Source organism: Salvelinus fontinalis, chromosome 22, assembly GCF_029448725.1.
Source record: "Salvelinus fontinalis isolate EN_2023a chromosome 22, ASM2944872v1, whole genome shotgun sequence".
Taxonomy (NCBI): Eukaryota; Metazoa; Chordata; class Actinopteri; order Salmoniformes; family Salmonidae; genus Salvelinus; species Salvelinus fontinalis.
The window spans coordinates 20,401,671-20,415,812 of NC_074686.1; the positions used below are offsets into that span (position 1 = coordinate 20,401,671).

The window sequence follows — 14,142 nt, forward strand, 5'->3', positions numbered from 1 at the left end:
GGGCGCCAAATTCAAAACAACAGAAATCCCATAATTTAAATTCCTCAAACATAAAATTATTTTACACCGTTTTAAAGATACACTTGTTGTAAATCCAGACACAGTGTTCGATTTCAAAAAGCTTTTACGACGAAAGCACACCAAACGATTATGTTAGGTCAGAGCCAAGTCACAGAAAAAGACAGCCATTTTTCCAGCCAAAGAGAGGAGTAACAAAAAGCAGAAATAGAGATAAAATTAATCACTAACCTTTGATGATCTTAAATCAGATGACACTCATAAGACTTCATTTTACACAATACAGGTATGTTTTGTTCGGTAAAGTTCATATTTATATCCAAAAATCTGAGTTTAGGCGGGACGCTACTGTCTCACTAGTCCAAAAGCCAGGGAAAATGCAGAGCGCCAAATTCAAATAAATTACTATAAAAATCAAACTTTCATTAAATCTCACATGAAAGATACCAAATTAAAGCTACACTGGTTGTGAATCCAGCCAACATGTCAGAATTTAAATAAGCTTTTCGGCGAAAGCAAACGATGCTATTATCTGAGGATAGCACCATAGTAAATAGAGAGAAGCATATTTCAACCCTGCAGGCGCGACACGAAACGCAGAAAGAAAAATATAATTTGACGTGCTTCTGTTGTTGGCACTCCAATATGTCCCATAAACATCACAAATTGTTCTATTAATTCCGTCGATAAATATCCAAAATGTCCATTTATTTGGCGCTTTTGATCCAGAAAAACACCGGTTCCAACTTGTGAAACGTGACTACAAAATATCTCAAAGGTTACCTGTAAACTTTGCCAAAACATTTCAAACTACTTTTGTAATACAACTTTAGGTATTTTTTTACGTAAATAATCAATAAAATTGAAGACGGGATGATCTGTGTTCAATACAGGATTAAAACAAACTGTAGCTAGCTTTCTGGTCACGCGCCTCTAACAAACAGGACACTTCGAGTGACCCTCGTTCAAGGTGGCCGTACTTCTTCATTACACAAAGGAATAACCTCAACCAATTTCTAAAGACTGTTGACATCCAGTGGAAGCAGTAGGAACTGCAAGAAGGTCCCTTAGAAATCTGGATTCCCAATGAAACTCCATTGAAAAGAGTGACCTCAAAAAAAAGAATCTGAATGGTTTGTCCTCTGGGTTTCGCCTGCTAAATAGGTTATGTTATACTCACAGACAGACATGATTCAAACAGTTTTAGAAACTTCGGGGGGTTTTCTATCCAAATCTACTAATAATATGCATATCTTATCTTCTGGGGATGAGTAGCTGGCAGTTTAATTTGGGCATGCTTTTCATCCAAAATTCCGAATGCTGCCCCCTACCCTAGAGAAGTTTTAAAGGCACAGTCAACTTAGTGTATGAAAACTTCTGACCCACTGGAATTGTGATACAGTTAATTATAAGTGAAATAATCTGTCTGTAATCAATCGTTTGGAAAAATTACTTGTGTCATGCACAAAGTAGATGTCCTAACAAACTTGCCAAAACTATAGTTTGTTAACAAGAAATGTGTGGAGTGGTTGAAGTACTACTTTTAATGACTCCAACCTAAGTGAAGGTAAACTTCTGACTTCAACTGTATATTCGGGAATTGTAACTCTATAAACAACATATTCCCGTTTTGCCCCATCTTCCTAGTTAGTTACTGTAATATGATTAGTTTAATCGCGTAATTAAATTACACAGAGAGTTGATTTGATAAGATACAGTCTTCACATTTAATGATAGGCAACAACACGACACACCGTTGATAAAGATGAGCAATAGTGACTGTATAAAATAAATAATTCAAACTGAGCTATATTGATTGCAAATAAATTGGGAAATTACAGTGCATTAAGAAATGTATTCAGACCCCTTGATCTTTTCCACATTTTGTTGTTACAGCCTTATTCTAAAATGTATCAATTTTTTTTCTTCCATTAAACTGAAATATGACATTTACATACGTATTCAGACCCTTGAAACTTCTTAGGGATTGGTGTCCCGTCAACGGGACAGTTGTAAACCATGTAGCGACTTATGTCAAAATCGCAGATTTTAGAGAGACAACAAATGTCGGTACATGTAAGTGTCTTATATTGGCTGGAAGCTTAAATTATTGTTAATATAACTGCACTGTCATATTTACAGTAGAAATTACTGCGAAAAAATGGCATGCTATTGTTTGAGAGCTCCTAACAACAAAACTCTTTTTTTCACCGCGATAGGTTTGATAAATTCACCTCTGAAGGTAAAATGTGTACTTACATTCTGAAATCTTGCTGGGATTTATCATCCAAAGGGTCCCAGAGATAACATGAAGTGTCGTTTTGTTAGATAAAATCCTTTTTCATATCCTAAAAAGGTCCATATAGCATGCACGATTGATTTTGTATTTCCGCTCGTTCAATTTGCAAAGAAAGGAATCTGTGAAAATCTAACCCTAAACATTGCTTCAACCAGTCAAATCACATTTGTATTTATTCTTCAGAGATCCTATAACATAACCAGACTTCACAATATCATTAGGGGTGTAGTATATCCTATAAGACACCATATTTGGTCAGAGAGCGACGCCTTCAAGGCATGCCGATGACGTGGGTTGTCTTCACTTGAACGACTGTATCTGTCAAATTAGCACCAATCGGGGTCAAACTAAGCTAGCTAGATAGCCAATGAGCTGCGCTTTATGGGAGTATCCGGAAACCCTGTGTCTGTCGCAAAATGTAGGTGCTAACCTTTTGTGACAGCATGCCTTTTACTTTTGGACAAAAATTATAAGAATATTCAGAGTTATGAAGTTATGAAAAGTGGTTGTTTTGCAAATGTTGAACTTATAAATATGGCTATTAATACTGGAAAAGCTAAATCAAAGTCCAAGTATACAGATTTGACAATATTCTTGCAGAAAAATGTCATATGAATGCAAATGTCTCTTTCACGATTTGTCCAAATGTACCTGGGTGACTTCACACTAAATGTCCTGTAGCTCGCTCATACTTCAAGTTATCCATCTGAAACTTTGCACACACACTGCTTCCATCTTGTGTACACCATCGGAATTCTCTTGCATTCCAAAGATGGTGGTAGAACATTTTTTATTTTTATTTTTTTTGTATTTTCTTCTACCAGAACTATTGTGTTATATTCTCCTACATTCAGTTCACATTTCCACAAACTTCAAAGTGTTTCCTTTCAAATGGTTTGAAGAATATGCATATCCTTGCATCAGGGCCTGAGCTACAGGCAGTTAGATTTGGTTATGTAATTTAGGTGAAAATTTAAAAAAAGAGGGCTATCTTAACTCAGTACATTGTTGAAGCACTTTTGGCAGCGATTACAGCATCGAGTCTTCTTGGGTATGATGCTACACGCTTGACACACCTGTATGTGGGGAGTTTCTTCCATTGTTCTCTGCAGATCGTCTAACGCTCTGTCGGGTTGGATGGAGAATGTTGCTGCACAGCTATTTAAGTTTCTCCAGAGATCTTCAATTGGGTTCATGTCCGGGCTCTGGCTGGGCCACTCTAGGACATTCAGAGACATGTTCCAAAGCCACTCCTGCGTTGTCTGTGTGCTTAAGGTCATTGTCCTATTGAATCTTCGTCCCAAGTCTGAGGTCCCGAGTGCTCTGGAGCAGGCTTTCATCAAGGATCTCTCTTTACTATGCTCTGTTACTCTTTTACTTGATATTGACTAGTCTCCCAGTCCCCCGTAGGTTCTGATGTGTTTGAGCTGTACGGACAATTTCTTCATCCTCATGGCTTGGTTTTTGCTGTGACATCCACTGTCAACCTTATATAAACAGGTGTGTGCCTTCCTAAATCATGTCCCATCAAATTGTTTTACCACAGGTGGACTCCAAGTTGTAGAAACATCTCAAGGATGATCAATGGTAACAGGATGCACCTGAAATCAATTTCGAGTCTCAGGAATACTTATGTAAAAACCTGATGAGGAAAAAAAGGAATTTAATCAATTTTAGAACAAGGCTGTAACGTAACAAAATGTGGAAAAAGAGAAGTGGTCCGAATATTTTCCGAAGGCACTGTACAGTACATGTCGGTCATTGAACAACCCCATGCCATGATTAAATAGAGAACAAACACACCAATAATTTCTTTAAACAATAAAAGCTAAATACCAATATTTCTAAAAATGTATATAAAGCATTTTAGATTTTTGGGGGGGAATTTGAATCATATTATATATTATATCGCTATGTATCCTATTTATAGGATAAATAGCCTATTGATGCCACGTTCAAGCATTGTATAATGACAGTCTATAATACATCATCCACCAACAAACCACCATGACACACCAGTGATCTAACATGGTAATAATGATGTTGATACTGTGGTGATTAGGAAGCCAGAGGCCAGGGAACTCTATTTGTAACAGAGCGTACCTCCCAATTGACACCCTATAACCCATATAGTGCACTGCTTAGGAAGGAACTGGGTGCCATTTGGGACGGATACAGATTCACACAGCCACAGCACCAGCCCAACTTTGATTAACTTTATTTTCCATCATCATACACAAGTAGTTAGTAAGTTAGCCTCCTCGGGATTAAAGATAAAAGAGTGGATTCAAATAGTGTCATTTGGCAGAAGCATGTCTCTAATCACGCATTAGCGGCCTTCATAATAACATGGAGATGATGATGAGCATGTTGTCGCTCTCTCTCTCTCACATTCTCTCTCGCTGTAATTCTTACAGTTCATGCAAATCACCCAGATGGAATGAGTGGTGGAGGGTTGGGGGGAGTGAGGGATGTGTCACGAGGGGTCCACGTCTTTGTGGAACATAAGTCCCATTTATCCCAAATTAGGATGGGTGCGGCTCTGCGCCCCTTTGATGTTCCTCTAGGCAGGGGGATAGGGGGCTGGGGGCTGTTGAAGGGGGTGAGTAGGGGGAGGAGAGGTGGTATTGCTGGAGCACAAGCAGATGGTGATGAAATGGACTCATACACACGCACACATACACACATATATATCAAATCAAATCAAATGTATTTATATAGCCCTTCGTACATCAGCTGATATCTCAAAGTGCTGTACAGAAACCCAGCCTAAAACCCCAAACAGCAAGCAATGCAGGTGTAGAAGCACGGTGGCTAGGAAAAACTCCCTAGAAAGGCCAAAACCTAGGAAGAAACCTAGAGAGGAATCAGGCTATGAGGGGTGACCAGTCCTCTTCTGGCTGTGCTGGGTGGATATTATAACAGAACATGGCCAAGATGTTCAAATGTTCATAAATGACCAGCATGGTCAAATAATAATAATCACAGTAGTTGTCGAGGGTGCAGCAAGTCAGCACCTAAGGAGTAAATGTCAGTTGGCTTTTCATAGCCGATCATTAAGAGTATCTCTACCACTCCTGCGGTCTCTAGGGAGTTGAAAACAGCAGGTCTGGGACAGGTAGCACGTCCGGTGAACAGGTCAGGGTTCCATAGCCGCAGGCAGAACAATTGAAACTGGAGCAGCAGCACGGCCAGGTGGACTGGGGACAGCAAGGAGTCATCATGCCAGGTAGTCCTGAGGCATGGTCCTAGGGCTCAGGTCCTCAGAGAGAGAGAAAGAAAGAGAGAATTAGAGAGAGCATACTTAAATTCACACAGGACACCGGATAAGACAGAAGAAGTACTCCAGATATAACAAACTGACCCTAGCCCCCCGACACAAACTACTGCAGCATAAATATACACATATAAACAAGGATAGAGCTACATGGAACAGTGGTACATCCACTATCCTTCTCCTATGCTCACAATTGAGAAATAATGTATGTAATTTGAGATCAGTAAATATTTTCGAAGTCAGAGTAGTTTGAAACAGGTAGAAAAATCTATGTGTGGGGTGGTGTCTTCAGATCAATGACAGTTAACGAATGCATAAAATAAACATTTACACATTAAATACATTTGAAATGACAGAATAATACTGATGTAGGATCTTAATTTGAGCCAGTTTGCTAAGGCAGGAAAAGAATCATGCAGTAACGGGAAATATGAATTATCATGTGGATTATAATGAATCATTTTTTGTAGGGGTTGAATCATTTTTCATTAGGGCAAATCCAGTCTGACATTTTAAATTGGAAATGACAAAATTTAGAAGCGTTTTTAAACCTTGAATATGCTGCAAATGTGCATTTCCTGCTTAGCAGGAAAATTCTCACCAACAAAAGAGTGGTTAAATTAAGATCCTACATCTGTACATCTGTGCTGATCTTTAATTGATTGCAGCTGCATCCAGATGTTGGTAATGATCGGTTGGGGAACAATTAACAGTTAGGGATCTGAAGAATTGCTTTTGACATACCTCCAGGTATTAACAGAGGTGTACAGCATGGTTGATGAATAGTACAGTTCTAAAGGAGACAACTATAGGTAGAAACACACTATGTTATGACCAACTGAAGTGACCTGGATTGACTGACCAGTCCCATAGCAGACAAGGGATTTCATCTTCCTCTTCTGATTTATCCTCAAACGTTTTCATAGGTGGTAGCAGAGCGCAGAATAATGACATTGTGGTGATGTTTATAAATGTTCTTTATGTATTTTATACTCTCTATCTCCAGGAATATGATGATGGATACGGGACAGCTTACGATGACCAGGGTTATGACTCCTACGACACCAGTTACAGCAATCAAGGACAGAAGTAAGAGTCCGTTTCCTGTTTCTCAGGGCTGTACCTAAATGTATTCTCTGGGTCTCCTTATCATCCTAACCTGTGTTTTAGCAAGACAAAACTGTAGATATAGTACATATTATTGGTGTACACCCTTGGCAGAAGGGTGAGGTGCTAGACTGATAGCGATAGGCTTATCTGCAGAAAATATTGTATTTCCTAATGTTGAAAGGCTGCCGATTTCTTGATTGTGTATGGCATGGATAAGTATAAGAAATATCAGGAAAACTTTTCATTTCAATTATGAGTATTTTATTAACTCTCCGGATGGTAGCCGTGAATGACTTTTCTATCAAACCCACATCCAAACCAATCTCAGGCTGTATAGGCGAATTCTGTAGGCCTAGCGGATGATGTACATTTAATTTAGGATAAAATGTTTTTAGTGCTGTTATAGAAATAGCCTACCAAAATAGGGAATACTAACCTAGACCTACACATCCCAATTGTTGGAAATGACACGGAATGTAAATAGGAGATTCTGTAGCATAGTCCTAATTGAGAATCATGCTTGCTGATCAGACTTTTGACTACCTTTAGTCTAAATCAATGTTTATCAAAACAGTTAAATTGGCTGGATTGTAATGTTGCTCAGTAAAATAAGTAGCTGTTCTCAGTCTGGCAAGCGATGGTCGTCACAAAAAAATCTTCCTGCTCAAATATTTGGGCAACAGAAATAAGGAAAACATTTCTGAAAATGAAATCTCCATCTAACTATAGGGATGTCATTATGAAAACAGCATCCATCTGTCGGTAATGATCGGTTGGGGAACAATTCACATTTAGGGATTAGAATTGCCTTTGATATTACTCCAAGAATCAACGGAGATACAAAAATATTTAATAGAAACAAACGAGTTCATCAATATTATAGTTCTGAAGGAGAACGGGATAGTTCTGAATTATAGATACTGTAGATAAACATCCTTTACGTCATGACCAACTGAAATGAAACGACCTCTAATAGATTGAACTCTAATGGAACATATGGAGGGGCGACCAGAACGGCCAGGAATGAACAGTGCACGTCTTAGTGCCAACATAGAAGAACCAGTTTGGGGGTTCAGAATGAGATTGAGGTTAATAATGTTGATAGCTGTCTTTCTATTGTAACTTCTCAATCTGATGTCCTGTCATAAAGTATTTGAACCATAATGCCATAGTTTGACTAATACCAGTGGATCCCTTTTGCTAATATTATTTATTCCTATTTTCATGTTTCAAGCCTTTGTTGCCCCATGAAGCCCAAATGGCTGTTTGGTTGTTTGGATCTATGTAACAGCAGCAGAAGACCCTGCAGCTACATGGCTGTTTGGTGTCCTATAGCTCTATGCAATACAAACCAGGGGTTGGAACCGGTTCAGGTTCACCAACATTTTTCGAAGAACAGAATCAGAACCGGGAACAAAAGTGATCTATACTGTTCTGGAACATGGGAACCGGTTAATAAAATGATGTTACGTTCCGGGCAATATGTTCCATGTTTTTATTTTAATTCTGGTGCCGCTCTGCACACACAAGCTTGTTAGCTAGCAAGCTAGCTCTAGTGCAACTTTAAGCCAATTCTTGGAAGTTCAAAGACATTCAAAGTTCCTTCATAGAAACCGCTCCTCTGTAGGTATAATTCTGTGGGGCTAATTCAGATTATACATGTCATAAAATGCCCAGCACTTCAAGTCAAGCCTCCTACTCCACCCTCTCTCGCTCTCTCCCAACTCACAAAATGTCACTTGTCTCTCCAATGCACCTAAACAACTATAGCCCAATTGGTCACGTAATCGATTTAAATAAAATAAATTTCACACGTTTAAAAAGGAACAGAAAGAAACAATTTAAACTGTTACTTTTTGGGGATTCGAACTGGTTGAACTTTATTTTGCTATTCGGAACAGTGGAAGGGAACCCCAACAAATAATGGTTCTGTTCAGAATGAAACAATTGGGAAATCATTTCCATTCCAACCCCTGATAGAAACAGAAGACCCTGCAACTAAACGCACAGAATTGATTTTCTCATATCAAGGGAGCGATCACCCTCACCATGTCACTTAAGGTCAAAGGACTTTGCTATGGCACGTTGGCTTGTTTGCTGCCATCTCTCTCTTTTATCGGTCCTGCAGCAGGGATGCGTCCCAAATGGCACCATATTCCCTATATAGCGCATTACTTTTGACTGCTCAAAGTAGTACACTAAATAGGGAATAGGGCACCATTTGGGATGCATCCCTGCTGCTGTCACACCATCTTCCCTCCTCTCCTTTATTCTGTATGTTCTGCTTGCATGGGCAGTTTCAAAGAGGGCCTGATTGTTGCTGCACTTAAGATGTCAAAAATGGCATTAGTGGCAGCTGTAAGGGGGGTAAAGGAGAGAGAAAAAAATAAAGAAAAAAATAACATATTAGGCTGTCCCATGCTTTGTGAGGAGGGATGGTTGATGTTTTCTTTTGTGGCCGTGTCAGGATATATGTTGCCCAGGCCAGGCAGCCTACATCTCTCATACCCTCTCTCTCTTGGGATGGCAGGTAGCCTGGCTGTTAAGAGCATTGGGCCAGTAACCAAAAGTTTGCTGGTTCGAACACACCAGCAGAAAAAAAACGTTTTGCCGATCTGCCCTTGAGCAAGGTAGTTAACCCCAAACAACAACTGCTCCCCGGGCGCTGATGACGTGGACATTAAGGCATCCCCCTGCGGAGGGGTTGTGTTAAATGTGGAAGATACATTTTTTTGAATGCATTCAGTTATGCAACTGACTAGGGCTCATGTGTCAAACTCATTCCACGCAGGGCCGAGTGTCTGCAGGTTTTCGCTACTTCCTTGGACTTGATTGATCATTTAGGTAACTGATTAGTAAAGAACTCCCATCATCTGGTTGTCTGGGTCTTAATTGAAAAACCAGAAAACACTAGGCCCTCCATGGAATGAGTTTGACACCTCTGCCTCAGGGCCAGAGTCTCTGACCCCCCCCTGTGCTCTATGTAGTTGGGGTACATCTTAAAGCCTGCCTGTTAGATCTGCAGAGAGGCAGAGGGAGTCACTGGGGGTAGGCTGGCCCTGAGCCCTGGTGTCTATCTGCAGCCATGTGGTGAATAATCACAGAGGCTTAAGGCAGAAGAAAAACGGAGTCCATCATGTAGAGGCTGGGTGGGTTGTGTGTGTGTGCTTGGTGGGGTGTGCTCGGCTCTGTTCTGCCCAGAGGCATGATGCTAGACTCAAAGAGATTTTGAGATCTGTTGCCTGGTTAGAAAGGGCGTGCGTCCCAAATGGTATCCTATTCCCATTATAGTGCACTGCTTTTGACCGGGGCCCATATGGTAGTTGTGCAAAGGTAGTGCACTATATGGAATAGGGTGTCATTTGAGACACTCACTTAGGCTGACTAATGGGCTACCAGACGTTACAGCGTCTTCCTCTTGAGACACACTAGTCAGTTTATTTACTTATTTTTGTTAACTTATTTAAGTCTCAGAACTGCCTAGAACGTTTTTTTTTTTAGTGTAGATTGTTTATCATCTACATCAGGGGTGTCAAACTCATTTCGCATCGTGGGCCACATACGGCCTAGGGAGATGTCAAGTGGGCCGGACCATTAAAATTATACCATACTCTGCTATAAATAACCAAAATATCATGTCTTTCCTTTGTTTTGGTGTAAAGAAGCACAAGAACATTAGGAAAATATTGAAATTTAATGAACTATCCTTTTACAAAACATTTCATGAAACACCTCATATTTCCTTAGACAAATGTGCAATTTACTTTTATCATTCACAAATATGCATTGCAACTGATCCCACTGATTGTACAAAGGCACAAAACTTTAATTGGTACTGAAAAATATAGTAATGCACTTTAAGATTAAATGAGACTTTTAAAGAAAGGAATTTTTAAACCACTTACACATACGCATATAAAATCTAAATGTAATCCCTGCGTACACCTTACAAACTAAGGAGAGTGATTTTAAATGTGTAATGAAGAAAGTGTTCGCCTGTCCTGTAAATCTGTAAACTTCATACATGAAACATACATACACATACAATACATACTGAAAATTTATGGAGTTGTATGAACAGTAGAATTCCATCACACAACTTTTGTTTTGAAGCTGCTGACTAACATTAAAGTGCACATTTTTTAAATCACCACAGTAAGGATTCATCTTCACAGAGCTGTATTCTTTCAATGCAAACAGTATCTAAGGCAGCATTTTAAAGGTGTTAGTCTAGTCTGGACTTGTATTTGTTCCTGAAACTTGGCATCTTTTGGCCTGTACAAGTGCATCAACACCAGGTGTCATGTCCTGACTAGCTGTCACTTTCAGAATGTCATTTAAGTGCTTGTTTGTGAGCCTTGAACGCATTTTTGTTTTATTGATATTCATCACTGAGAAAATTTGTTCACAAAGGTAGGTTGTCCCAAACATGCACAAAATTTTAGCAGCCAGGGCTGTTAATTTGGGGTACCCTGGTAGTAGATACTGATAAAATCTGTCCAGACCTACAGAGGCAAATTTGCCCTTCAAATCTGCATCACACTGCAAATCAATTATCTCTAGCTGAATTTCGACCGGCAGATCAGAAGCTTTAACTGTGAAAGGTGAGCGAAAAACTGAAAATTCTGTCTCAAGTTCACCAAATACCTGAAAACGTTTCTCAAACTCCCGCAGTAGTCCTGCAATTTTGTCTTTGTACCGTTTCATGTCCGCATCAGGTCTGGTCACACACACATCTCTCAGACAGGGGAAATGAGCAGGGTTGCCATTTGCCAGTTGCATCTCCCACAAAGTCAGCTTCAACTTAAATGCATGTATGTTGTCAGAAAACTGCGTGACAACTTTTTGCGGCCTTGCAACATTTTGTTCAGATTGTTCAAGTGTTCAGTAATATCAACCAAGAATGCAAGGTCCCGTAGCCATTCCTGAGATTGTAATTCCAACACCGGTTTTCCTTTTTTCTCCATGAACTGTCCGATTTCCTCTCGTAGATCAAAGAAATGCCTCAGCACAGCGCCTCGGCTTAACCATCTCACTTCAGTGTGGTATGGCAGGCTGTGGGTAATGTTGCTGTCGCTGAGAAGTTTGTCAAACTGACGATGGTTCAGACCTCTGGACCGGATGAAATTTACAGTGCGAACAACCACCTCCATGACGTGGTCCATTTTCAGCGACTTACAACACAATGCCTCCTGGTGCAAAATACAGTGAAATGTCCAGAAACGATCTCCTCCATTAAGGGCTTGTACTTTGTCTTTGAACTTTGTCGCGACACCTGCTTTCTTTCCGACCATGGATGGCGCGCCGTCTGTAGCCAGGCTGACAGCGCGGGACCAGTCCACTCCAACTCTGTCCAATGCAGCAACGACAGAGCCGAAAATGTCCTCGGCTGTTGTGGTGTCCATCATTGGCACCAACTCAAGAAACTCTTCAGTAACAGTCAATGTCTCATCAACTCCTCGAATAAATATGGCCAGTTGGGCCACGTCTGTGATGTCAGTGCTCTCGTCAATTGCCACGGAAAATGCAATAAATGACTTGACTCTCTGTTTCAATTGACTGTCTAAATCTGCCGATAGTTCCGAAATCCTCTCTGCTATAGTATTCCTCGTCAGGCTAATATTGGCAAAAGCTTGTCGCTTCTCGGGACATACAAGTTCAGCCGCCTTCATCATGCATCGTTTAACAAAGTCACCGTCGGAATACGGCTTCGATGCTAATGCTATTTCGCTAGCAATTAGGTAGCTGGCTTTTACCGCTGCTTCACTGACTTCTCGGCTCTGGATGAAAGTTGACTGCTGTTTCCTCAGACCCGCCAGCAATTCGTTAATCTTATCTCTTCTCAGTTGTCCTTGCAAGCCGTCATATTTTTCGCTGTGATGAGTCTCGTAGTGGCGTCGAATATTATATTCCTTCAATACCGAAACTTGTTGCAAACACACTAAGCACGAAGGTTTTCCGTGCATCTCTGTAAATAAATAGGACGTGGTCCATTTTTCTTTGAAAATTCTACACTCCTTATCTACTTTTCTCCGTTTGGATAACGACATTTTGGCTAATGAGGGTGTAGCGGAGAGGTAGAGACCAAGGTATTAACAACGTCGTAACAAGCAGCAGATGGCGCATTGATACCGTCTGCTGTTTTCAGTCTGTCTCAGTGATGCGGCTTGTCTTCTACTCTGATGGAAAGAGTGCGCCCCTTAGCGGATAATCCATGAATTGCAGCGAATTAAAAATATTAATTCCATGTCTTTTATGCATTTTTTCCACTTTCAAATTATCCTGCGGGCCTGATCGAACCTCCTTGGGGGCCGGTTCCGGCCCGCGGGCCGTATGTTTGACACCCCTGATCTACATGATCATGTACATCTCTTGCAATTTCTTAGAACCTGACAGTGTGTTGTTTAAAGTGTAGTCGGAGGATTGCAACCAGCCTGCTTTTTATACTCTCAGAGTGTTTTTACTCTCAGTGGGTATTTGTAAATATGTACAGGACACTGCAGTACACTCCCTGTTTACAGGACTTACTAGTAATTTTGTTAATGTCTCAGAAACAAATACATCATTTTTCAAACAAAATAATCACTATTTCATATGAACATGTATTATTAAGAAATATTGTTAACCAGACAAGACCCTTTGAGTTCTTCTTTCATCTGTAGAGTAAGAGCATCATAGACGCTAGCAGCCCTTTACAATGCATGGTGACGATACACAATATACACTCAGCGGACAGTTTATTAGGTACACCCATATAGTCCCTGGTCGGACCCCCCTTTGCCTCCAGAACAGCCTGAATTCTTCAGGGCATGGATGCTACAAGGTGTGGCGTTCAAACGTTGCTCAAATAGTATCAAGGGACCTAGCGTGGGCTAGGAAAACATTCCCCACACCATTACACTACCGCCACCACCACACCATTCTCCTTCAACCTCTCTCATCAACAAGTTGTTTGCACCCGGAGGACTGCCGCTGACTGGATGTTTTTTGATGGTCGCACCATTTTCGCACAGACTTTCTTGTTTCCTAAACCATTCGTTTATCACACCGCAAAGCCAGTGTGTACAGTAAATACAGTACAATACTGCGGTCTATAGTGCATACGATACAGAACATTTCCTTTTTAAGGTCATCCAATTTAGATCTGCTGATGGACAAAAGGTACAGCCCTGTTTTACCCCGGAGCCCAATCTCAGCTTGAGCAGGTCAGAGCGGTAGCAGGGCTGGAGCAGGGAAGGACCCAGGGGAATGTTAGACTGCATCCATGGACAAGACGTCTCCCTAACAATGCCTCACAGAGCCCGAGGAGCTCACTGCACAGTCACCAACCACATCAGAGCCCTGGCTGGGCGGCAGGCAGGACTTCACTAGCTGCAGGATAACAAGCAGAGCAATTTACTACAGTTGGTTTCTCCAGTGTCTCTAGTATGATATCAGC

At 40.8% G+C, this 14,142-nt stretch overlaps 1 protein-coding gene across 4 annotated transcripts in view; it reads left to right on the forward strand.

Annotated features, from left to right (window-relative positions):
* Positions 1-14,142, forward strand: part of LOC129820007 (KH domain-containing, RNA-binding, signal transduction-associated protein 3-like) — a 167,983-nt gene that overhangs the window by 140,973 nt on the left and 12,868 nt on the right. For all 4 annotated transcript variants that reach the window (XM_055876793.1, XM_055876794.1, XM_055876791.1 and 1 more), the window contains exon 7: positions 6,601-6,683. In XM_055876793.1, the coding sequence (XP_055732768.1) occupies positions 6,601-6,683 (83 nt within the window). The remainder of the gene's footprint in view (positions 1-6,600; positions 6,684-14,142) is intronic.